The 26,638-nt window shown below is 39.6% G+C and overlaps 1 protein-coding gene across 4 annotated transcripts in view; it reads left to right on the top strand.

Moving 5' to 3' along the window:
• Positions 1-26,635, top strand: part of kcnip4a (potassium voltage-gated channel interacting protein 4a) — a 45,085-nt gene extending 18,450 nt beyond the window's left edge. For 3 of the 4 annotated variants that reach the window (XM_086058136.1, XM_086058134.1, XM_086058135.1), the window contains exons 2-7: positions 20,607-20,731; positions 22,927-22,996; positions 23,091-23,269; positions 23,347-23,451; positions 25,678-25,740; positions 25,832-26,635. In XM_086058136.1, coding sequence (XP_085914262.1) covers positions 20,607-20,731; positions 22,927-22,996; positions 23,091-23,269; positions 23,347-23,451; positions 25,678-25,740; positions 25,832-25,879 — 590 coding nt within the window. In that variant the 3' untranslated portion in view covers positions 25,880-26,635. Of the gene's footprint in view, positions 1-3,471; positions 3,591-20,606; positions 20,732-22,926; positions 22,997-23,090; positions 23,270-23,346; positions 23,452-25,677; positions 25,741-25,831 lie in introns of those variants that run through there. The other variant, XM_086058137.1, reaches the window with a different exon arrangement.
• Positions 26,636-26,638: the final 3 nt, after the last annotated feature.

The raw sequence follows: 26,638 nt of genomic DNA, 5'->3' as shown, positions 1-26,638 counted from the left end.
ATGTAAAGAAGTGACTTTTACACAACTGCACATCTACGCTAGCATAAGCGTCGCTAGCTAATTTAACATAACACTGCTAGTAATTGTAATCAATGTAATCCCTCAATTCAAAAACACTTGGCACCGTTGAGTATGTCAAAGAAATGAGGTGGAGGGCTAATTTGCAATGAAGCGTGAAAATGCAACAAACGTCTTAATACCACCCTGAAAGCAATATGAATCATTGTCATGTTGTTGTTGTGGTGCTATTGGTAGCCTTGCGTTCATTCTGATTTATCGATGAGCTGGAGTCCTCCTAATTGGCTTTTAATCCCCTTTACGAACAGTTTTACATTTTTATGGCCCCCAGGTTTCAAGCTGTGCGGCAGCATGATTAATGTCTTCTATTAAAACCTTCCGGCGTTTAATTCATGCCGCAGACGATGACGTCGGCACGCTGGCGAATGGAAACCATTTTATGTTGTTTTTAGCAAACGTGTCACCTTTGGCCCTTGAATAACGCCGCCGCTTAACTTTGTTCACTTGTTTCTGTATTCAGTGGCTTTTTTGTTAAGCAAAATGACACATGTATTCCCGCTCAATCTTTTGGGATTAATGAGCACAAGCGCTTGGCTGCGCTTCAGCTTGTAAATTAGATGCTATAAATACGAGCCGTGGCTTCATGATTTGGATCACGTTGGATTAGCTGTTTTGCTCGCTTGGGGAGTCACAGGATGATTGAAATGATGGGCAGCAGGAGTTTGCATCACAATGTACCTTTCAGATGTGATGACGGTGAACCCATTATTGAATCGGGGTGAGGGGATACCGGACCCACATGCAGTAGGTGAAAATCGATGTACTTTTGCCGATTAATTGGATTTACAATATTTCCTATAGGAAATGTTGCTTTGGTTTTAGTGTGAATTTTAGGATAAAATTATTCATAAAATGCAATGGTTCTTTTGTGTTTATATTTGTTGTAAAAAATATTTTTTTAAATATCCATAGAACAACAAACTCTATAAATATTTAACTAGACAAAGTGCAATTTCTCCAGAAATTGCATAGGAATGCTGAAAAACTGAATGTGATTAGCTGAATGGTAAGATTTGAATGCATGTGCTTAAATAATTTCAGTGAAATTATAATCCATTTCAGTGAAATTATAATCCATTTCCTGATATAATAGTCAATTGATATCGAACCATCGAATATACTAAAATTCGGTCCAAAATCATGGCTAATGACATATTTATGGTCACTTAGCATAATGGCCATGGATATATTTGCAATGTACAGTTGGAGATGGAATTCGAACCCGCCACCTCCTGGACAATGCACTTTAGACTTTACCAACTGCGCCACCGAGCGGTACAAAACAATGATGATAAGGTGTATGTATGGACGCGGGTGTGAAAAGTGGGACTATATCAGTGGGACTACGTTCTATGGCTGTCCCATTGAAAATGAATGGGGAAAATTTGATATTTAAAGCTACTGAAGGTAGAATATTCCATTTTGAATCGCTACTGCCACCTGCTGACAAAAAATGAAACTGCACATACCGTTCTTCACATACACACCACGCACACTACGTCACATCCGCAGACAGAGCATGGGGAATTCTAACCCGAATCCAGTCTGAAAGCTATTGGCCAGAGGCTTGCAGGAGTACCCATTGTGAACAGCGACGGTGTTAATCTACTAATTAGAAGGCATTTCAGTCATAAATGGTCAAATAAAAAGCTTATTGTAAAGTTATTTGGGGAGGAAAAGTTCCATATTGCAGCTTTACCGTTAAATTGTGCGAATACTGGAAGTAATGTGGAATCAGACGATATATTCCCCGGAAGGCGTGAATTTTTTAAACAATTTGAAATTCGAACGGTGTAAATGGGAAGTATTAGGTGGGAGTTGTTACACGGCAAAAAAAAAGAAGTGTGGAGAATAAAAAGTGCCTTAAATAATGGTTAGAAACAGCATACAAAATGACAAAAACTTTGTTTAAAATTAACCCTAACTGAGCTTTAAAGCAGTCAACTTGTGATTTTTCAATGTCACATATTTAAAAAAAAAAAAAAACAGCCATCCAAAGCATTGTTCTGGATAAATTCTCTTTTCTTTGAAACTTGACATGGTGCTCCAGCTGTGCATATTTAATAGTACTCGCTGCAATATCCCGGGGTGAGGACTCCGCAGCCAACTTAAGTGGGACAAAATGGAGAATGCTAATGCGCCGCCATCAATATTGCCCTAATGAAGTGTGAGTGAGGAGTTACGGTTAACGCTGTATATTGCTGTGGCACTTTGATTCCAAGAATTTTTTTTACAGAGCGTTGGAATTGCTAGTTCTGTACATAATATTCACTCATGCATGATGAGGGTTGAAAAAGTGTTTTCCTTTTTTTTTCTTTTTAGAAAAATTGTTTGGGAAAGAATCTCTGATACCTGACACGGCACTTTTTGCTGCTGTTACGTCATGGAGAAAAAAAAAGATTGCACACTGCACTCTTTTATTTACAATGGGCCCCATCGTCTCATCTTATTTCGAGCTCCTCTTCCAGAAACGGAATGCTCTTTATCGTGACAGTGTTTGGAGTGTGGGAGCAAAACTCCCAAGAAGAGGAGAAAGTTTGTCAGGTGTTTGAAAATGGAGCAATTGCACCCTCTAGCGTCCAAATCCTCACAGTAAACCTTGACAAGTCAGTGCCGATAAGTCCTAAATGTGTGTGCTTTAGCATACTTGGCAAATAAAGATGATCGTATGAATTTAGAAAATGTATAATAAAAAAATCAGTTATATAAATAATAATAGTTTTTTAAAAGCCAGTAGATTTTCTTTCCCTATTTTAAATAATAATAAGACAGGTCAGTGTGATAATCAAGAGCCAGTTTTTACTTAATTACTTTGTGGCCATCTAGTGGCCATTTTGAAGTGAAACTTGCATATTTCTGTTAGTCATTTCATTGTTTTGTGTATGATGCACACTGCTGGCATGATAGCATAACATTTTCCACAAAAATCTTCTCTGACTTTCCCATCCACAGGATTGATCATGTGTGACCTTTGCCTTAATCCACGCAATCTTCCCCCCGAGGATCAGTGTTGCGGCGGCAATACCTGTCCATATAATTGCATCGCAAAAAAAGAAACACATTGCATTGAGCTCATACTTTCGTCTCTGCTCTTCTGGAGTGCGACCATTCATCTTGGTGGCTTTCTTTGGCACGGTCAAGATGCTCCCCATCTCAGATAAATAAAGTGTGGGGGGGGGGGGGTGGCTTGGGGGGGGGGGTACCGGGGTCTTGCGTCAAAACTCCAAACTCAAGCGCTCGCCGTGCAGCCGAAGCAGGGTGACTGGAAAGGAAGTTTTTTTTTTATCCCCCCCCCCCTGTCTGTCTCTCTCTTTCTCTCACTCACGCCAATGTGAGGCTTCACTCTCAAGCGTGGGAGGCAAAAGTGTGTGTGTGTGTGTGTGTGTGTGTGTTTGTGGAATTCAAGCAGGACTTTCAGATCACTCGCGGCGAGGGAGCCGAGCAGGGCATCATGGGAGCTTTAATGGTCATCTTCTCGCTTCAGCCTAAACCACAAAGACGCAAGCCCACAGGTAGGCTTTTTAAAAAAAAAGAAATATATATATATATATATATATATATATATATATATATATATATATATATATATATATATATATATATATATATATATATATATATATATATATATATATATATATATATATATATATATATTTTGTGTGTCATCGTGATGGCACACGCCGTGCCTGTACGACCCCTTGGGGGTAACTTGACGATTCCAAGCTCGTTTCAACCTTCCACGAGCAAATTTCAGCTGTTGCTTGCTGCAAATTTGGACGTCAGCTCTTCCATTTCATTCTGCAATCTATTTTCTTGCCGGACCAGCAGATCAGGAAATTGGTTTGAAATCATTTATTTATTTATTAATTTTTTTCATAGGGAGTGTGTTGGGTGTGTAAAGTGTTGTTTGCTTTGCCTGCGATGTTGCTGACGCTGTTGGTAAACCGTCCTGGTGGTTTAATTGGCTCGGCACAAAAGGGAAAAGCAACGATAATAATGAAAGTCGTATATTTTTGGAGGGGGGGGGGGGGGGCCTTGGTGAGCAGGCCTGGTTTCGCTCCATGTGCATTGTAAGCATATCTTAGAGATGGGAGGGAAACCCAGATACGACATGTCATCTATTTCACTCTCTTGCTTTCACATGAAACTATGAAAAACTTGCACAGGTGATCCCTTCCAACTACTGCTGTCGTTTTGTGTACTTCCAAACGAAAATGCTGCGCTTGCTCACTCTCCATGAAGCAAACAATAGAAAAGAGGCTCTTAACAAGCCACTCTGCAGCCTGCCATTTATCTCCGCAGTTTGCATGACAAGAGCTCGCCATCCCACGAGCCCCCTCAGGTGCTCGCACAGTGCGTGCGTGGTCGGCATCTGAATGTTTGTGTTTTTGCCGCGTGGGAGTAAGCTGCTTACTCAGGCGACCAACTGGTCAAATGAGTCGTTTGCGACAAGGGGACTAGTGAAAGGCACGTGGAGGAGCTCCGTCGTCCTCTATTGAGTGCTACGTTGTGGGCCGCGTTCCTGACGTCGGTCCCGGGTGTCTTTGTCAGGCCTTCTGTTGTTTGGAAAAAGCGAACGCAAAGCCCACCGAGGCAAAAGCAGATGTCATTTTTCCCGTATCCATGGTTACCTGACAACCTCACGTTACATGGAAGCGAACCTGGGCCACAGGTAGAGAGCTTCCTCATCGTCAGAACAGAAATACTTGAGATTTGTGACTGATAAATTGGTGGGCCGATTATTCTTTGAATTTGAAGGAAAACGCATTGTGTACTTTTTTTTTTCAGAAAATGTTGAGTATAATTTTGAAAATGATTTTTCTATATATATATTTTTTTTGTGGAAATAAGGCCAATATATATATATGTATTTTTTTAAAGTCATAAATTTGAGAAGTTGTCACCAGAGGTGCCCCCCCAGGCCTGTTCCCAAAATAGCTAACTATTGATAGCACATTGCGATTTCCTAGGAATGTTGAAATGATCATGTGAGGGATCTGTCCACCCTCCCTCACTGAAAAGGTGTGATTGGAGCACCGTGTGGTTGAACTCATTGGACTGTCCCAAGTGGCAGACAGGGAAGGGGAAATACTCTTTCTTTTGTGAGGCAATGCTTATTTGACAATTGTTATGTGACTTTGACTTGTAAGACCAAAACATAGACTGCATTTCTATATGTATATATTTTTCCAGTTGTGTGTGGCATTAGGGATGTAACAATAACGGCAATATCGTGATATAGCAATATTAAAACTGCCACAATATATCGGGGTCGTCATGTCACGATATTAAAAAAAAAGCACATCTGTTAAAAAAGTCCAGTTGATTTCCATTTGTCAGAGCCGTTGATAAAGAGAGTTCGGCCAACTCGGTTTCGGCAGGGTAACAAGATGGCGTCCTTATGTCATTTAACCAGTTGGCAAAACTCTATCAACGGTTCTGCCATTTGTGCAGTTCTAGCACCCTCTGGTGGCTATTTTTTTTAGTGCAGTTTAATTTTTAGAGACTATGTCTCCCGGCTGGCCTGGGAACGCCTTAGGATCCCGTCGGGGAGCTGGTCGAAGTGGCTGAGGAGAGGGAAGTCTGGGCTTCCCTCCTAAGGCTGCTGCCCCCGCAACCCGACCCTGGATAAGCGGTAGTAAATGGATGGATGGAATACTGAAACTAACTAAAACTAACAGAACTACCCTTAAAACGAACTAAATTTAAAAACACAAAACTCAAAACGAAATAAAAACAAACTAAAATGAAAATTCCAAAACTATAATAACCCCAAGTCATCTTTTGAAACTGTGAACATAGCAATAGCTAACCAGTGATAGGACATTGCGATTTCCTAGGAATGTTGAAATGATCAATTGAAAATGTGAACACAGAAATTGGTAAACAAATGATCGGACATTGTGATTTCCTAGGAATGGTGATGTGATCATTTGAAACTGTAAAGACATACATTAATGAAAAATATAGTGTTGCATATGGATTTTTGATTAAGTAGATTAATTTAATTATTTATTAATAATATATAATTCCACCTAATTTAATCAAATTTCAGAAGTGCGTATCAAACTGGCAGTCCTTCGCTTTGCCTCAAAAATGTTGTTGACGTTTGCTGTTCAAACCTCGGCTTATGCAGATCAATTCGCGAGTGCATCCTGCTGCCTTAATATTCTAACTGACCGTTGTTGTCACACGCATCCATCTTGTTCGGTGGTACCAGATGGGACGTGACAACGACAGCCCGGCCGCCGTCGAATATATCGGGTCCGATTGATGGCGAGAGCTGCAAATGTTTCCGATTTGTTCCCCAGATGGTCAATGTTGCTTTGTGTTGTCGGTTATTTGGAGCCAGCAGGGGAACGTTGGCGGCCACATTCGCCATTTGTCACCCGGCTAATGCTGATGTTTGGAAACAAGATACTTGCTTGCTAGCGCGCATTTTATGCAACGCTCATTTTCACCCGTTTTCAAAGTTTGAGGGAACAATGGGGCGTAATGCACAAAATATTGATTGAATGTAATGATGGAGTTAATGACTTTATTTTGGGGCTAATTAAAGATTCCCAGGAGCATTATTGTTATTCTTGAGAAATTAACGTACCAGAATGGTTTAAATGTCCCAATGAAGGTTTTTGTTGTTGTCAGCAATTCTTTCCATCTATGGTTTGCAGTTTCTAACTTTGTCCACTTGGTGGCAGCAATGTAACAGGATGCAGTATAATACGTTTGACCTATTAATTAATTGTCATGACTTGAAATAAAATGAAATACACTCAGTAAAATGATCTGTTAAAAATGCATTTTTAAGATGATAAATAAATCATTCATCTATTGCTTATTTTTTTTTAACAAAAATGGTGACAATACCAATAAAATCAGCATTTTTAAAGGCAAAACCGTGTGTAGTATGTACGGATGATATGAGATTATTTGCTACATAGCTGTACTAAAACGTCTTATTTGCATGTTATGTGTTGTGGCAATATATGAAAATGGCATTGTGTTCAAACTCTTCATGTTAAAACTTGTCAGCGTGCAGGTGTCAACACATACGCACACGCCACTAATTAGCCTCACCACCAATCACACTGATTGATACGACACACTGTGTGCTGATTATTTGTGACTCGCATTTGCCAGGCCTTGATTGCAACCTTGCAAACACCTGAGGTGACGAGGAAGCAAAATGGTGGCGCTGTCATACTCCTTTACCATTTTTTTTATTGTACATTATAAATGTAAACACGCTTTATATGGTAACTTAGTTTGGAGGAGGGGGACACATTTTGGTTTTATATTTTGGAAGATTCAAGAAAATACGATAAAGTCTTACATTTTTAATTAAAAAAAAATGTTTTTACTTTTCAGGAATGATTGTATTTTTATTTTGGAAAAACTACTTATTTATTCCTCCCAAAACTTCTTTCATTTTGTTTATTTAAAAAATATATTATATGCACTTAATAAAAACATACAATAATTAAACAGAATAAAATATTCAATCAACTTGTGCTTCATGATAATTCAGTGGACATTATGCTGCTCTTTTTGGTGTGCATGCTTTGGCCACCAGGGGGCAGCATAATGCATACTGACATACAGCATCTTGTATCTACACTTAGATTTGATGATGAAACACAGAAGATGGTCGCAACTAAGCCGCAGAAATGCTTGTGGATTTTTTGCAGAGGATAAAGAATACACACCTGTGTGTGTTCTTTATTGTATGGATGTTATATTGTACTGGAATGATACTTTGGTACATAAATGTGCCGCTCCGTCACGTCCCCCCTCCTCCTGGTCGTTAGCGTCACCCAAACGTGCCTCCCCACCATCTCCTGGTGCCAAAGAGCACCACACTCACACGAGCGTTTTGATGGCCCGTCGACATGAACTTGGAGGGTCTGGAAATGATGGCCGTATTGGCTGTCGTAGTCCTTGTTGTGAAGGTTCTGGAGCAGTTTGGCTTGCTGGAGGTCGGCTACATCGGTAAGATGAGCAGGAAAGGGTAGTTAGCTTAAGCTTTTGGTGTACACTTGTCGTTTCTGAACAATCTCTTTCAACTTTTATGATTAACCTTCCTGTTATGGAGCATTAAAAAGTAGTTTCTCAGTTGGGAATGTCGTCTGTTTGGCGTAAAGACTAATTGGCACATCCAATGAAAATGGTTAATTTCACAATTTTGCTAAAAAAAAGTTACAAATTTGCTTTTTTTTATTTCCCAATTCCAACAATAAATACGGTAATACCCTCAACGGTCTGAAACTGACTCAGGAATATTTTTACAACATTCTAAACGATCGATTTTCCCGGCGGTGCCGATGAGCTCTGCCGGTCGTATTTCACACGCCGGCCGGCCGGACCGGACAGCGGCTCCGACCTTCCTGGGTCGTGGCTGCCTTTTTATGTCTCCTCCTCGTCCCCGACGCCGTTCCTCGTCCCTCGCCGGCTGCTGACCGTTTCGCCCGCCCGTCAAACCGATCGGCGGCCTGCTGACAAATGGTGCGCCGTAAATCAAACGACGGCACTTCAATGTTATCTGTTCCCGCATGCAGGCCGTCTTGTCTTTTGTAACAATGTCACCCGTTTGTTTTATGCTTCTTTGAGTCATCCCACATTAAGAGGGTTCATTGATTGACAGATAGGTGGCGCTGTTGGCATGTGTCAGGAACATTGTTGAGGACAAGATTTAAAAAAAAATACATACATAAATAGTTACACTACAACAGTCATACTTAAAAAAAAGAAAAAAATTAATTGGAATATTTTTTTAATTTTTTTTTGTGGGGGACAGTTAAGAGTTTTTCAAGAATTTTGTGCAGTCTCCCATGCAATTAGCGGGCATCCACTGTAATAAAGGTTATAATATTTAAAGTTGTAAATAAAGTTGTGTATTTTCGGGGGAAAAAAATGAAAATCATATATTTTGTAGAAAAATGATGCAGATTTTCAGTAAAATTAGCTGCATAACTGGAGAAAGGAAGAAAAAAAAACATATTTTAGAGGGAAATAATGCACTTTATTTTAGCTTTAAAAAGTTGCCCTATCAAGAAAAATATATATTTTAAGCCAAAAATCACATTATGCATCTTTTTGCCTTTTTTTGTAACACATATACAACTTCAATTCCACGGCGATTTTCAGCGCAAAAGAACAGTTAGCCACAAAATAAAATACTTTTTGTACCCGCGCTGGCAGAGCTCCTGTTTGCTCATTGTAATTCCATGTCTTCGCCTTTCCACACCGCAGGTGTTCTCTAATTGCATCCCCTAATTTTGTCCCCCTCCTTGTCCTCCGAAGATGACGTGCCAAGCAGCTTTGATTGATGAGCGAACGAGCTGCTCCGTTCACGGTTCACTTCAAGCGAGTTAATGAAAATTCCGAGATGAATCGTGGACGATTCAGTCGCGTTTTACACTCTTTCAGCACTCTTGGTTGGCATGGCTGTTGCAGCTCACTTTGTTGACATATTGTTGCCAGCGAGACAATTTGTGTGGTTTGAGGAGCTTCATGTATCATTTTTTTTGTCTTTTGTCGCCATCTTGTGGCATCTATAGGCGATTAAAAAATCTTTTTAGGGGGTTGTCCATTATTTGCAGATTTTTGGCATTCAGGACTCGGTTCCTCTCCTCTGCATAATGTTGGACGTTCACATTATTTTATTATTTCTAGAACACTTAAGATTTTTTTTCAAGAAAACTTTATTTGTAAAGACAGTTTAAAAAAAAAGTTAAGTTAAATAAATATACGGTAATACGATGATTAATCAAATATACAACTTTTTATATTCATATTTTTTAAGTTTGTAACTTTTTTCAAGGAAAAAGTGAAACTTTTCTAAGTGTATAACACAAAGAAAAGCAACTACAAGAACAGGAGTAGCAAACAATGAGAACAGACAGGCGTTGTGCCCCCTAGAGGACACTCAAAGTTAGGACAAGCCTTAAACTTGAATCACCCTCAAAATAATTAATTTACCCGATTTACACTACATCTAGAAATTTTAATTTTTTTAAACTTCTTTTTCTTCATAATAATCACAATCAACTTTATTGGCCAGGTATGTAAAACACAATGAATTTGTCTTCAGTCACAACGCATCCAAGAAACATAAAAATAACAATGACCACCAGAGGGAGACAAAGGGAAAGCCTGTTGGGTCGTTATCAGCTCCTCAAGTTTCTTAGATGAGGAAGCAGGGGTGTACAGCATGAACCTGGAAAAAATGTATACCTTCTTTCTCATTTCTTAAACTTACAAAAAAAAAATCTAGAAAAGATACCCTTTTTCATTTCAATAAATTTTTTGTTGCTATCTTGAAACTACAAATATACAACTTTTCGAGATTTTTTTTTTTAAAGCCCTGAAATTCTCAACTTTCAAAACAATTTTTATTCTTTCCTTTCTGTGTACCCGAAAATATATTTTTGAAAGTAGCAACCATTTTTGAAAAGGCCAGCAGATGGTGGTATGCTCTATTATTTGTTGTTGACTACCCCCCCCCCCCCCCCACAACCCCCAGCATATATTCATGAAGTTGTATACTGCAAACATGTTGTAAAGAGAAGGTCTCACATAATAGGTGAACGTTAGTGTTTCAGAGGCGTGTATCGCGTTCTCTTGCCGTCACTCCTCCCAGTTCTCCCTCCCTTCCTCACACATCCTCCCCTCATCCTCCTCCCTCCCTCGCTCGGCGCGTCTCAAGTGCAAGAGCGGAGTTTGCTCGCGCCGCTTTCCCACCATCTTCGTCTGGGTTCGAGTTTGCGTCCTCGCCGACGCCATGCGCTCGCTTTGGTGACCCGACAGCCTCGAAGCATCAGCGTCGACCTGGATTTAGAGAGCGGGCAGGCAAGAGCCACGGGTGCCAAGGGGCTCCCGGCTTGTGCGCCTGGCCCGGCTTAGCACTGGAGTGGGCACGGGGGAACTGGAGCGTGGGACCGGGTGAGGAGAGGGGTGACTCCGGCTCGGGTCAGGGAGGCGACGAGTGGTCCGAGAGCGGCGCGGTGCTCAGCACCATCTGGGAGACAGAGGGGCTGCAGACGGTGGGCATCGTGGTGCTGTTGTTCGCCTCCATCAAGCTGCTGCACGTCTTGGGGATCATCAACTTCTCCGAGGGTAAGACCACTCCTCGCTCATTTTGATTGGGGTCTTTATTGACAAAAAACTTAAGCTTAATGAGTTAAATTAAAGAAAATAACATTGAATTGAAGCTAATTTATTGGCATTTCAAATTAGTTTTCACCATTTTCTCCAATCACATGATAACGTTAATCGATTCCACCAAAAAAAAAAAAAGAAGTCCCTTTTGGAAAGAACTGTCTAGAACCCATCCCTAAAAAATATTAGCCCAGTTCCTGTCACATAGAACACTCCCATTTGAAATAACTGTCTAGTACTCTTTAAAAAAAAAAAAAAAAAAAAATCCTGTTATAAAAAACTGTCTAGTATCATTTTATGGTACTCTGTCAACGAGAGAAAAAAATGTCTCGTACCTGTCTTAAAGAAACTTTTCGTGTCTTGTTGTCTAGTACCCTTTTGTAAAACTGTCTAGCAATGTTGAGAACAAATTGTCAAGTAGCTGTTGTTTACAACTGCCTGTACCCACTGTGGAACTGTCTAGTATCACCATAGGTTTGTCTATAGTACCCTTTTGTAGAACTGTCTAGCACTTAGAGAAAAGTCCTATTTTGGATGTGTGTCATTTTCGACACATTGCAAAGCATTTCACTTCCAAATGTGAGAAATGATCTTCCGAGTTTTTTTGTTGAACTCACTCTCACTGGTTTTGTGATGTAAGCCTCATCTTTGAAACCGCATTGAAATAAAAATCCATTGGTGTGGGATCTTGGGAAATGTTTGTGGATTGAACTCCACCAAATTTGCCGGTGCAAATTATGTGACATTTTTGTGCGTCCATTTGCACGGTGACAGATGTTCTTTCTTAGAAAGGTTAAATTTGCAGTTTTTGCTCCTCAAACAATAACAAAGAGTGAGTTTTGCTTTTTTTCGGGGGACATCCTTTAGAGGAAAATTTTAATTATTAAAAAAAATATTTATACAAATTTGCTGAGGGAACGATTCTGCAGTAGGGAAACTTGAAGGCCTTCTCATATGCATCTCAAGGAAAAGCCGTCTAATTAGCGAGTCCACTGTAAAACTCACTCAGTGCGTCAGGCCAAGCGAAGGCTTTAATCCCGACCGCGGTCGTCTCATTAAATCAACCTGGACCGATGACACATCGAGCACACTACCAATTAGCATGGCCATTCACAAATGTCTGTATTTGCTTCATCCTAATTGGGATGCGAGCATATTTGTCATAGATTGAATGCAAGTTTTGCCTCCCGAATGGAAATCGATGAGGCCAGACGACCTGCGTGTGTCGTTCTCAGTACGCAAAGGTGTCTGGAGGGATAATCGCTGCGGGAAAATCAAGCGTCTGATGAGCTTGTCAGTCTCGAGCGGAAAGTTCAGAGATGCGGGGGAAAAAAAAAATCATTTTACAATTATGGAACTGCCGCCATGGTCAATAATGGTAGACAAATGCTTATTTTGGCTGTCAAATCACCTCAGATAGGACTAATCTTCACCTGTGTCTGACAAGGTGTATGGTTCTCCTGCAATAGATCTAGTATGTGACTGCGGCTTGATCACAATTTTATTCATACTTGAACTGTGTTGTACTGGTAGGACTGTCTGCTACCCCTTCGGAGAATTGTCCACTTGTCCGTCAACTGTCAACTACTCTATCGCACAACTGCCTTTTCTACAATTGTTTAGTACACTTTTGTAAAACTGTCTACTACCCCATCAGAAAGACTGTTTAGTACCTGATGTAAATACTGGAACTGTCTAGTACCTTTTGAGTGGGAAAATTGGTTCTGTTGAACTGCCTGTACTGCAGTATGTATATGTCAAAGTACTACAGTATCTAGTATTGGTTGTAGTATCCATCATAGAACTGTCTAGTACTCATTGTGGAACAGTCTAGTACATGCTGTTTGTGTTAATGTTTTCATCCGACAATATTCAATTATGCTTTGTATTTTCTGATATCTGAAGTTTGGATTTGATTGTTCAATTTCTAAACATGTTTGTTTTCCTCATTTTGTGGCGGTCAACCAGGAATTTATTTATTTTTGGCCAAGTTTTGTAATTGCTAATTATTGGGCTCCGAGATAACCACTATACCTAAATAATACTTGACATTTTTTCTTGATTCTGTTCATTCTCCTGGGGTTGATTTAGGAGGCGTCGAGTAGTTCCCTGAAATCGCACACTTGGTTGAACATATGTCCGTGCCCACAGCTGCCCCTTCCTAAAAAAAAAACAAAAAAAACCTGAGCAGCCCCATCTGGACGCCGCTCGACATCAATGTTTATGAATCCACCGTAAGCAAAATATCACACGCTTGGCGTTTTTTTGTGTGTGAGTGCAAAAGTGCTCTGCTTTGTGCTGACTCAGCCACTTTAGCTCCATCCATCATTTTGGTTGTTTCGCTTAATTGGCGTTGGGTCTTTGTTGGACTTTTTTTTCCCTTTTTTTTTTATTTATTTTTTTTAACAATCACGTATCTGCTCCAGAAATCAATTCAAAGGACAAAAAGCGTGCGGCGCAATTAGCCTTTGGGGCTATTTTCCTCAACGCCTTTTTAGCATGTTGAAATGATTGACGTGGCCTTTTGCCGGCGTCCCTTGGGGGTGTTTACACTCAAGTAAGTCTGCGGCGGATTGAAAGTAAGAGGCAATCACTTTGGATAAAAACATCACAGGTAATAGATTGCGATTGAAATGTTAGAGCTGCTGATGTGGAACAAAAGAAGACAGATAGGAAGAGGGGATGATTGGCACTGTTCTATGTAACGCTGTGTAGCCAAAAGTATTTGGACACAAAGTAGGCCAAGTGTTTTTGCTGATGGGTTATAAAATCTCAATATTGGACTTCGGTGTATTAAAATTAGCTTTGTGCATGTTGGCATTCCTCGGCGGTCTTGTAATGTAACCAAACACTGCGTGTTTGCCTTTTCATATTCTTGCAGGAGTTTGTGTGAAAATTGTAGAAATCAGGAGGGGACAGTTTGTAGAAGAGCTCAAAATAAAAGTATCATTTTTCATGTTCTGATTTGTAATTAACTTTAAGTATTGATTTTAATTTAACCCAGCAACTTTAAGTAAAAAAAACGACAACACAGAAGTCTTGCTGAGGAAATGCTTGTTGAGCTCTGCTATGTTATTCATAGTGTCAAGCTGGCAAGTCTATGTAAAGCCATATACAGTATTAACTGCCACGTCTTTGCAAAATGTTGCGTACATTTTACCGTCAGTCGTAAAACGCTGCCGGCACTTATTAAATAACGACAATGACATATGGCTCATGCCGACTCGTACGTGTTGGGACTTGTTTGTGCATCTACCTCTGGAATTTTCTGTGTGCGTTATCTGATTTGGGGCAGGCGGAGGCTTTTTCATTACACAGCGGGGACTTTGTTTGGATTTATTTTGCTTTATTGACTGTGTGGATGCTAATCAGCATGTGTCCTCCTCACGCTGCAGCAGCACTCGGTCATTTACTGCACATCCAGATATTCACATTTGATATATACTAGAGCTGTCAAACGATTACATTTTTAATCAGATTACTCACGATTAATCGCTCAACATTTTCCCCCGCCCAATTTGAAGAGCACCGGTTATGTGTTAATCCTTATGACTTTTAACTCTTTGACCGCCAAAAACGTTTAATAATGTTTAGTAAAATCCAAATGAGCGCCGCCAAAGACGTTAAAAGACGTTCACTATGTTTTGTTTTTTGTTTTTGTGGAGGAAAGCCTTGGCAAGCTGTGCTGAAAGTATCAAGCAGGTCGAGTTAGTATAATGACTATTTTTGGGCACTAGATGGCAGCGATGACTCTCTTTGGACAAGATCGGGTAGGCGTCAGTAGAAGACGTGAGGCGGAGCTAGAGTGTTGAGGGGAGAATGGCTGAGGAAGCGAAAATGGCGACCGGTTGCAAGCAGCTCACGCTTGAGCATTTTTTTCACAGACGAAAAGAATCGACCAATGCTAAAGAGCACATTGATGACGACGATGATGTTGATGGTGACTCCGAGGTTGACGCCGAAGTTGGAAGCGTTGACGCGGCGGCTTCGATCGCGTCGTAAAGCCTCACCGGCTAGCGATGCTAACGGCGGAAAACGAGCACTTCTGCACAGGCGGACGTTCAATCGGACGATGAAGAGTACCCCGAGTCCAATGCATATTCATCGGAGGAGTGGGTACAGTCTGATCACGGAGAAGACACTGGTTCTGGACTACGATGCCACCATGAATGGAGTGGATAAGATGGATCAGAACATCTCTTACCACCCGGTATAGGAACTGAAGGACATGAGGAATCCAGACGTAACACCAGGTCACCGTATCATGATCCTGAGAGTAGACTTGATGACAACATGGCCAAACACACACTGCAGTATATACCTGCTACTCCCCGGAAAAAAAGGCCGGCATGAAAGTGCACGCGAAGGGGCAATCGCAGTGAAACTAATCTGTGGTGCAAATCCTGCTGCGTCCCCTTGCACGCAGGGGAGTTTTACACAATATACCTCACAAAAAGAAAAACTGTGTAGTTGAAACATCCACACAATTGTAAATAGTACCGCAGTTGCACACATTTGTAAATAGTTTGCCAAATTGTTTTGTCCAATTGTTACACTGTTGAATGTAAATAAACGTATTTTGCTATCAAAAAACACGTTTTCATTGTTGGTGGTAGTGTTTTACAGAAGTAAAGCACTGTTTAGATGTTTGTGGCATCATTCATGGGAAAAAAAAGTGTCAAATTCACTAGAGTGCATGAAATAATATCGTTTCACAAAAAGCTTGATATCTCCGTATTTTGGTCCAAAACAGAGCATTTGGATGAAACTAACCTATTTTCTATTGTTGATTACTGAAGAACGGAATAAGGTAGAAACAAACTATTTTTTCTGATGAAAGATGAGAGTTCAATCTTTCATTTGGTAGTATCTGTGTTAGTCCAAACACAACATTTTCTGTGGACCTTGAAAGATCAGTCAAAATGCTTAAATCAGCTGGCACCCACACATCCTCTTTTCTGAAAATGCTTGGCAGTCAAAGAGTTAATGCTATGAGGACGTCTTGACCATTTTTGGGTCTACTGCACACGCTCATCCTCCTCTTTTTCCTAATCAGGTAATTACATGCATAATCTAAAATGGGAAGAAAATGACCCCAATATCTTGACATGAACAAATATTCTAAATGTAATATGCAAACATTTATTAAATGCTTTACTTCAATGCATGTAATGATGTTTATTGCTCAAACACAACCTGTGCTACCTTAAACGTAGCCCTCCGCTGTCACGCTAAAGGATAATCTATGGTCAAAATTAATAGTGCGATTAATCTGCGTTAATTCATGATTAATGCAATAATTTTTTGTGATTAATTAATCAGTTAACGCTTTAACATTAACTTGTCTTGTACCTGTCGTAGAACTTTCTAATATCTCTTTGTACCTGCCAAAGAACTGTCTTGCACCTCTAATAGAACTGTCTAGTACCGTGTACTAGAATTGTCTAGTGCCCTGTCGTAAAACTTTCTAACTTTCTGTCATTAAAATTGTCTTACACCTGGCGAAGTACTGTCTAGCACATTTTTGTTGAATAGTTTGGTTCCCATTGCTATCACTGTCTTGTACCCTGTCATTCACACTATCTAGTTCCCAACAGAGATGTGTGTAGTAGCAGGTCAGACTAACTGGTTAGTATCTTGGCTGTCTGTTTGTCTCAGGCTGACTGTCTCATACCTGCCAAAGAGTTTTGTCACACCTGTCATAGAATTGTCTAGTACCAAGTCCTCATATTGTCTAGTGTCCTGCTGTAAAACTGTACCTTGTCATCAAAACAGTTACATATGTGTAGTAAATGTTTCGATTACTCTCATAGAGCTGTCTCAGGACTGTCGTAGAACTGTCGACTAGTACCCTGTTGTAGAACTGTCTGGTGCCCTGTAGTAAAACTTTCTAGTACCCCTTTGTAGACCTCTTTCATTAAAATTGTCTTGCACATGGTGTAGTACTGTCTAGCACATTTTTGTTGAATAGTTTGGTTCCCATTGCTATCACTGTCTAGTATACCTGTCATAGAATTGTCTAGTACCAAGTCCTCATATTGTCTAGTGTCCTGCTGTAAAACTGAACCTAGTCAGCACATATGTGGAATAGATCTTCCGAGAACTCTCATAGAGCTGTCTCAGGACTGTCGTAGAACTGTCAACATGTACCCTGTTGTAGAAGTGTCTAGTGCCCTGTCTTAAAACTGTCTAGTACCCCGTTGTAGAACTGTTGAGTGTCTTGACATTCAAACTGTCAAGTAAACATAGAATTGTTAATTACCCATCATAGTCATGTCTACTACCGGATGTAGCATCATCTGGTCTACTCTTTTGTATCATCTGTCCTGCAACATTTCCAGCAATGACATCTCAGCAACGTTTCTCATTGCACTTTTGTTGACGGCCGGTGGCGACGTAATGAGCTACGTGGTCCTTCCATGGAGATGAGCTTGCTGATACGTTGGCTCCTGTATTAGGATTGAAAGCGTGGCTGCGCGGCTGGTGTTGGGATAAGATCTGGTGTCGGGTTGCGTTCAGGTGCTGACGGGTTGTTGCTGGATTTCTTGCTGCGCTTCAACTGTGATTTGAGGGACGTGGGATTTACTGTAAATCACATTCTCTCAACTCTGCTCCACAGTGATCACTAGCCAGATTGCCACTTCTCACTGGAATTCAGATTTTCTTCCAGGTTGTACGTAATTATTAAATAACTCGAGTTTGGAGTAAGCTGTTGCGTGTGGCTACGAGTAGCTTTAAGATACTGTCCTAGTTTTGTGAGCTAAAAAGGCTAGAAGGATAGAATGTGCTTGTTTTCACTGGCTAAAGTGTCCTAACTAATCTGAGTTCTAGCATGTTTACAGTACAGATGCCATGAATGAATGAATCCTCCCTAAAGGTACACGGATCAGTACGTGCTGGTCATCTTGTGTGTTTCTAGGTCACGCAGTCTCATCAAATATGTATCAGCAGCTCCTTTTCAGGTTCAGGGAGCTTGTTTGTTTAGGGTCAGTAAGGTTTGATCTTTACTTCCAGATAAATGACAAGCCTGGAGGCTGATGGCCTGCCATTTGATCCTTTCCAGGTTCCTCTTCCCCCTATTTACTCGTTTTGTAGCTGATAAAGCAGGTGCAAAACTAAAAAGCAAAACACACACACACACAAAACAGTACGCTGTCGTCTGCAAAGTTAGCCGTGCTGCGTCCTATGGTAATTCAATTTTGCTGAGCTTTTTGTATTGTGCTTATAAACCCTGGTACGGTGTTCAATCTTAATAATCCCTTTCTGTGTTCCTGCAAGGCGGGGGGGGGGGGGTTCTTTGGAGGGAAAAGAAGGCAAAAGTGTTTGCTAGAAGGAACGGGCATTTGACTACTAATTCCACCGTCAATTTTTAATGGGAATCTCTCTCTGAATGTGAAAAGCGAGAGTTCACTTGTTAATTTGTCTGGCACCCCCCAAATAATTTTTCTTCCGGGCCAGCGCTTTGTCCTTGAGCTCCTCGCCGGGGTGCGAGTCAACGTGTGTCGTGTCGGCCAGGTAACATCGATTAATCAAAGTGGCCAAAAGACATCAAGCAAACGTCTCCCTCAACGCTGAAAAATGCGTCGGGTGCGATAATTGTTGCCATCTGTACTCTGCAACGATGCTTCATGGCGCAAATAACAATCGTTTTTTTTCTTCCTTACCCATTAAGCACGCGCCGTCAACTTGAAGTAAATGCATTTGGCAGTACAGTTTTAGGAGCTCGCTGTTGAGTCTGTCCAAGGAATAACAATAAAGAGTTGATTGGGAAGTGTTTTTTTACTACCCGATTGATGTTTTTGTCCTTTAATGGAGGCCATTTTGTTTCTGTTTTTATTTGTTCATTTATCCTTTCGGACAATCAAAGAGACAATTTACAACATTCACTTTTCACATGCAATTATACCCGAAAAGAAAAAGGGCTGACAGGATGAAGCCGAAGCTTAAAGCTTAGTTTTAGCTGCCTGTTTAAAGATGCACTTGCAACCACCACACTTTTTTTTTTTTTAATTGCCCAGCTTAAACAACCCTCTCATACCTTTAACTGTTAGGTACAGTGCATATAAAAAGTCTACACACCCCTATTCAAATGCCAGGTTTTAGTGATATTAAAAATGAGACCAAGATAAATCATTTCAAAACTTTTACCAGCATTAACGTGCTCTGTACAGCTCAGTTGATTATTATTTTTTTTAATAAAAAAAATCTAAAATAATGTGATTGCACAAGTATGCACACTGTCTTATAACTGGCGATGTCACTATGTATCTCACATTTAAACCCAAGTTAAATAGGAGTCAGGTAATTCACTGCCGTTGACTGCTATAGACATTTTTTTTCCACTTTTGCTAACAAGAGTATAAAAACCTAGACTTTTTTATTATACATTCAGAACAGTAATATAATTTGTGATTAACTAGTAAGTCATGTGATTAGTTACAATAAAAAAAAATGTATCGCCTGACGCCCCTAATTTAAAAAAAAGGGGCGTCAGACAATTAAAATTTGTAATCGTAATTAATCGCATGACTTCAATAGTTGACTCACGATTAATCACACATTTTATATGTTATAAATTTACCATAATTTTTTTCTAGGTTTTCATAAAAAAAATTAAATGGAAAAAAAAGTTAAACTAATAGAAATAGTTCTCATGAATTTTTGACGTCTATAGTCGTCAATGGCAGTGAATGAGTTAACATCCCCCTTAAGGTTTTTGTGTTCATATCAGAAAATCGTTGCACCGTTTAGTGACCCGTCAGACATCCCGTTTTGTCTCCCTCTGCTGTCTTTTTTTTGTGTGTGTGTGTGTGTCTTTGAAGGGTTGTAACTCTTATTTGGAAGCTTTCCATGGGAATTAACTTGAACTCCAATCAATGAATGGATGGGAAACACACTTGTGTTGTCACCACGGCGACAGAAAGAAAGTCGTCCATTAGAGCGTGACCTAATGAGATATCGCTGTCGTGTCTCGGCACGAGAGGAGGTCAGCAGTTTCGAGTTCTGCTGACCCACTGGGAGAGTTTTGAATAAGTCATGCAGACCGCTGATGTCACGCTCATGGCACCCCTCAACTTAATTACAGGTATCGCTTTACACCTGGACGCTTGCCTTCATTCCAAATCAGTGACCTCCCTTCCTCTGCAGGGGTGTTGTTGCCCAGTTTTTTTAGAGTTAGCCTTTCAGTTTGAATGTTTAGGGGGATGGCGTTTATTCATTCAAGTGGGATGTCACCTGGAAAATGTATGAAGCACAGCGCCAAAATGCAGACTTTGCGAATACCGTGATGACTCGTCTGAAAAGGGTGAAGTTAGCTCAGGAATGTAACCTCCCAATTTTGATGCATGACCTCCATCTTCCTCTTCCAGACAGCGTTGAAGACGAGTTGGAACTGTCAGCCGTGCGTCACCGGCCCGAAGGTTTGGGACAGCTGGAGGCGCAGACACGCTTCTCCCGCAAGGAGCTGCAGATCCTCTACCGCGGCTTTAAGAACGTGAGTGAGTGACACTTTGCAGCAGTTTATAGGGTGATGACGAAAGTTATTTCAGTTAACGTAACTTAACAAACGAAATAACTCAAATTAAATTGAAACTAAATTTTTAAAAATTTATAAAATAAAATTTCTTTAAAAAAAAAATAAAAATAACTGAAACTACTTCTTACGTTTACAAAACTAACTAAAACTGACTACTTACCGATACCAGGTATACCAGGATACATCATTTTAGGAAAAAAAAAACTAATATTAAAAATGAAATAAAGCATTACTTTATTACCTACATTTGATTTGTAAATGGTTGTTTTTAGATAATAATTTTTTGTTGAATTTTTGCTTTTTTTTTTTTAATTATCTTGCACATAAGCAAAAAACAACAATACAAAAACTAACAAAAATGAAACTAAAATGAAGCATTTTTTGATCTACATTTGAATTGGGGATGGTTGTTTTAAAAAAGATTTTTGTTGAGTTTTTGCTACATAATACCATAATGTGTTTTTTTTTTTTTATCGTGCACACAGAGAAACACAAAAAACAATATGAGGGGAAAAAACTAACAAAAAAATTAACTAAATGAAGCATAGTTGTTTTTGTTTTTTTTTACCTACATTTGATTTGTGGATGGTTGTTTTCAATATATTTTGGTTGAGTTTTTTCTATTTAAATCTTGCAAACAAGAAAAAGAAAAATAATAAAAAAAAATATTAAAAATAACAAAAATTATACTAAAATCAAGCATTTTTTTCAATTGTTCTTAGAAATATTTAGCTTTTTCCATATCATTTTGCGTGGATGTCTGCTTATGACAAGATGCGGTTTTGATGTAAACATTTCTCAAAATTCTGATCTGAACTTTCCCATAGAAATTAGGCAGAAATTTCCCACCCTTTTACAACTCTGTTCATTGCTCATCCGTAGCTGCCTGAAGACACCGTCAGAATAACGTCAGGCTTTTAAGGCCCGGCGCTCTAACACAATCTGGCATCATGAAGAGAAATTGATCCTTTCGTCCTTGGGCCAAGACAAATAAAGTGCCTCCATCTCAAGTGGCAGGATGAGGTCATTTGTCCCGACTGGTCGCTCAGGTGGTCGCGCAGGCTCCGGAAAAACCCCCTGACATAAAAAGTGACAAAGGATAAGCCCGCGGCGTTGTACGGCATCGCTGAATCACACGCAGTCTTTTGCGGCTGAGCCGGGGCACGGCCTCGGGCGAGAGGTTGAAGTCCAATTGTGGCGAGGGCCTTTGATTTGCGTTCACACTTCCTTATTGCTTGATAGGGCCGCGGGAAGAAATTTCACACCTCACTGGCTTTGCACCCTACTCGTGGTTTTATGTTCATGGGTGAGCAAATGTTACGAGCGTATCTAATCAAAGAAATATTTGTTCTGCCGTCTCACTCCAGTGCATTTGAGTTACAATTCAGCTTCAGCATATGTGCCTTCCTCGCTCGTTCAATATATCACATCTTTTTGAAAGTTGTCGTTTTTTAATGGGTTTTTATGGTATATGCAATAAGGCCAGCCAAGAGTGTTAAATATGACTTCTTTCCATGAAAGATGGAGAAGCTGCAGAAAATGAAGAAACTGTGGCAAAAAACGGACACAAAGAAGAAGTGAGGATTAAATTCAGAGAAAGTAAACTGGAAAAAGTGTAAGAATTGAGGAAACACAGTATTGTTAACATTCTATTTTGTGCTATGTTTGTATTTTTTTTACTCATTATAATACTATAATAAACTTTTTTTTCATATTAAAAACAACTTGGGTGGGCTGGAACGGATTAATGGCATTTCTATTAATTTAATCATTTATTTAGGTTATGAGCATTATTAACTCATTCACTGCCATTGACGGCTATAGACGTCAACATTTATTTAGATTAGTTTAACATTTTTTTCCACTTTTGCTTACAAGAGTATGAAAACCTAGAGAAAAAAATATTGTAAATTTAGAACAGATTCATCGTTAGTTAACTAGTGAAGTCATGTGATTAATTGCAATTAAAAAATGTAATCGCCTGAACAAATTCCACTGTAATGCCCTTGCATGTGGGAAAGGCGAGCCACAGCTATGATGCACTTTTCAGCAGTTCAATAAATCAGGGAGCTGTGCGATTAACACCTAAAAGATGTTACGTTTCAATGGGTTTAAAAAAACAAAAAGGTTTCTTATATGGTCTCTTCTTGCAGGAATGCCCGAGTGGCGTCGTCAACGAGGAAACCTTCAAAGACATTTACGCCCAATTCTTCCCACAAGGAGGTTTGTGCTTTCATTTTGTCGGCGTCGATATCCTTTTTCGAGCGAGAAAAGACGAGTCGGACGCGGGCCACTGTTGATTCTCTCTCTGTCGCAGACGCGTCGACGTACGCGCACTTCCTGTTCAACGCCTTTGACACGGATCACAACGGCTCTGTGAGCTTTGAGGATTTTGTCATGGGACTTTCCATCCTCCTGCGGGGCACCATACAAGAGAAACTCAACTGGGCTTTCAACCTCTATGACATCAATAAAGATGGTTACATCACCAAAGAGGTGCAGCAGGCCTGCGTGAAACCAAATGTTGACTTTTGGAGGAAATATTGTTGCGTAGTGATGATGTCGTCCCGCAGGAGATGCTCGACATCATGAAGGCCATCTACGACATGATGGGCAAGTGCACGTACCCCGTGCTCAAAGAGGAGACTCCGCGCCAGCATGTGGAAGTATTCTTTCAGGCAAGTTTGAGATCTTTCACCTGGCATCGGGCTGATAACTTATAGATAATGGATGGATATCGAACATACCTGCAGTCATTCCTGGACTACAAGCCGCTACTTTTTTCACTTGCATTCAACACGGCGGCTAATACAAAGGTGCGACTTATCCATCAGATCACAAGGGGGCGCACTATAAAGAAAGCGCAAGAGCGTCAGGCAGAGCAAAACAAACCAAGTGAGCCCAAATACAGTAGGAGAGACAGAAGACAATTTGCACCCTCGTTATGGAAAATAAAGTGGCGGGAACCCGGTGCAGTAATATTAACTCATTCACTGCCATTGATGGCTAAAGACGTCAAAAATTAATTTGAACTATTTCACTTTTTTTCCCACTTTTGTTAATAAGAGTATGAAAACCTAGAATTTTTTGTATTGTACATTTAGAACAGATATAGAATTTGTGATTAATCGTGAGTTAACTAGTGAAGTCATGTGATCAATTACAATTAAAAATGTTAATCGTCTGACGCTCCTAATTTTTAATGATCTTTTCTTCTTTTTATTAGGGGCATCAGGCGATTAACATTTTTTATTGTAATTGATCACATGACTTCACTAGTTAACTCACAATTAATCACACATTTTATATCTGTTCTAAATGTACAGTAAAAAAAATTCTAGGTTTTCATACACTTAACAAAAGTGGAAAAAAATGTGAAACGAATAAATAGTTAAAATGAATTTTTGACGTCTATAGCCGTCAATGGCAGTGAATGAGTTAAAAAGACCTGCGGCTTACAGTCTGGCTTATATGTGTAGTATTCCCTAAATTTAGCTAGCGCGGCTTATAGTCAGGTGCGCCTTGTAGTCCAGAAATTGCTGTACTCTTGAGGGAAGATTGTCATTAAGGATTAAAAAAAAAAGTTTGCCCTGCCTTATATGTGGGAATTAGGGGTGTCCAGTGATGAAGATTTTTAATCGTTATTAATCGCATGACTTCAATAGTTAACTCACGATTAATCCCAATTTTTTAAATCTGTTCTGAATGTACAATAAAATATATGTTTTCTAAGTTTATACTCTTGCTAACATAAAAGTGGGGGGAAATGGTAAATAGAAATATGGCTGCATCTTTTAGTCATTGATACAGTAATTTCATAATAATTCATAAGATTGAGTTAAAATTAAAAACATGTACTGTAAAAACGAGTGTGATATTGATTAGTGTTGAAGTCATTTTTCTACCACTAGATGGCATAATTGAATTTGTAAGACACTGGTGACAACACAGTATTTTTTTATTTTCATATTAAGAGCTATCTAATCCACTGGTTCTCAACCCCAGTCCTCGATTACCCCTATCCAGGCTGTTTTCCATGTCTCCCTAAGCGAACACAGCTGAGGATCGTTATCAGGCTTCTTGCAGAGCTTGCTGATTAGCTGATCGTTTGAAACACCTGTGTTGGCTGTGGGAGACATGGAAAACAGGCTGGATAGGGGTACTCGAGGACCGCGATTAAGAGCCACTGATCTCATCTTTAACATGGAGTAATTTGTGAAATTCTGCACATTTTTTAAATTGTAAAATATTTATAAAAATCTTGATGTGGACGTGTCTGCTGTGTTGTGGCTGGAATTCCCCTAGCACAGGCTTTCCAAGTAAGAGGCGGTCATTTATCGTGCGTAAAAAAAAATTGTGCCATTAAAGCAACTTTAACTCATTCACTGCCTATAGACGTCAAAAATTCATTTAAACTATTTCTATTAGTTTAACATTTTTTTTCCACTTTTGCTAACAAGAGTATGAAAACCTATAATTTTAAAAATATATATAATTTAGAACAGATATAAAATTTGTGATTAATCGTTAGTTAACTAGTGAAGTCACGTGATTAATTACAATTTAAAAAATGTAATCGCCTGACGGGCCTAATAAAAAAATAAAAAATAAATAAGGGCCGTTTAATTGTAATTAATCGCATGATAATTTTATATCTGTTATAAATGCACAATTAAAAAAATCTTGGTTTTCATAAAAAATTCAATTAAATTATTTTTTTTTAAACTAATAGAAATAGTTCACATGAATTTTTGACGTCTATAGTCGTCAATGGCAGTGAATGAGTTAATTGAACGCACTCATTTTGACACCCCCATTGGAAATACTTTTTCATATAAAGCAATCCAGCCATAGTTCTTGTGGTCTTATGAATCGAGATTTTCCCCTTCTCCCCGCCGAAACAGAAGATGGATAAGAACAAAGACGGCGTGGTGACCATAGACGAGTTCATCGACTGCTGCCAAAATGTAAGCGGCCGTCGTGACGCGGCGACATTTTGTCACGCTTGCGATATCTTTAAACGCCGTGTTTTTCTTCTTCTCTTTGTTTTGTCGCCAGGATGAAAACATCATGCGCTCCATGCACCTCTTTGAAAACGTCCTTTAACTTTACGCCCCCGGGGAGAGAGTTTGTCCTCCGCTCATCGCGTTTTGTTCCTGGCTGGGAACACTTTGGAAATGCTTCCTTTTACTGTTCGTCCGTTGTTTGGCTGCCAGATGATCGCACTGTGACCTTTTAGGTTCCCGTTCATCCACATTCCGCCCTGTTACTGTATTTCCAGAGTGTTCCATTACACCTGGTATATTGTTTTCAATTGTATATAGCAGTGGTTCTTAAGACGTTTCACGCCACCAAGTACCACTTGAAAAACGACTTGGCTCTCAATGTACCACCGTCATGAACGACATTCCAATATAGTAGCGCAACTTCAATTTAGGAAATATTTAAAATATTTGCCGGAAGCAGGCCAGGATGGGACTGAACGTTTTAGTCCACACAAGCACACCGATAGTTTATATTAAATGTATGGATAGTATATTAGACAATAATAACAACACAGAAATTAGTTTTTGTTTTCATTTTCAAGCATTTTTTTTGTGTTATTTATACAGTGCATTACGCTAATTTTAACAGCACACAAATGTGAATTTTTGTTTTAAAAAATATGTTCATGTTTCATTTGACGTCCTTAAAATGACTCTTAATATTGTATAGCATTAGCTAATCTAACAGGTGTGTGTGTTGGATATTTTCCCTCCATGTTAGGTAAGTAAAATGTTTCCTGACATGAAAAGTCATCATGATACATTTCTACATTTCTGTAAATATACCACAAGGTGAAAATAAACTGATACATCTCTATTT

The sequence above is a fragment of the Leptonotus elevatus genome, chromosome 17 (assembly GCF_054856555.1).
Source record: "Leptonotus elevatus isolate MCC_2025b chromosome 17, RoL_Lele_1.0, whole genome shotgun sequence".
Lineage (NCBI taxonomy): Eukaryota > Metazoa > Chordata > Actinopteri > Syngnathiformes > Syngnathidae > Leptonotus > Leptonotus elevatus.
The sequence above is the reverse complement of the archived record's forward strand: the minus strand, read 5'-3'. Positions and strand labels throughout refer to the sequence as shown.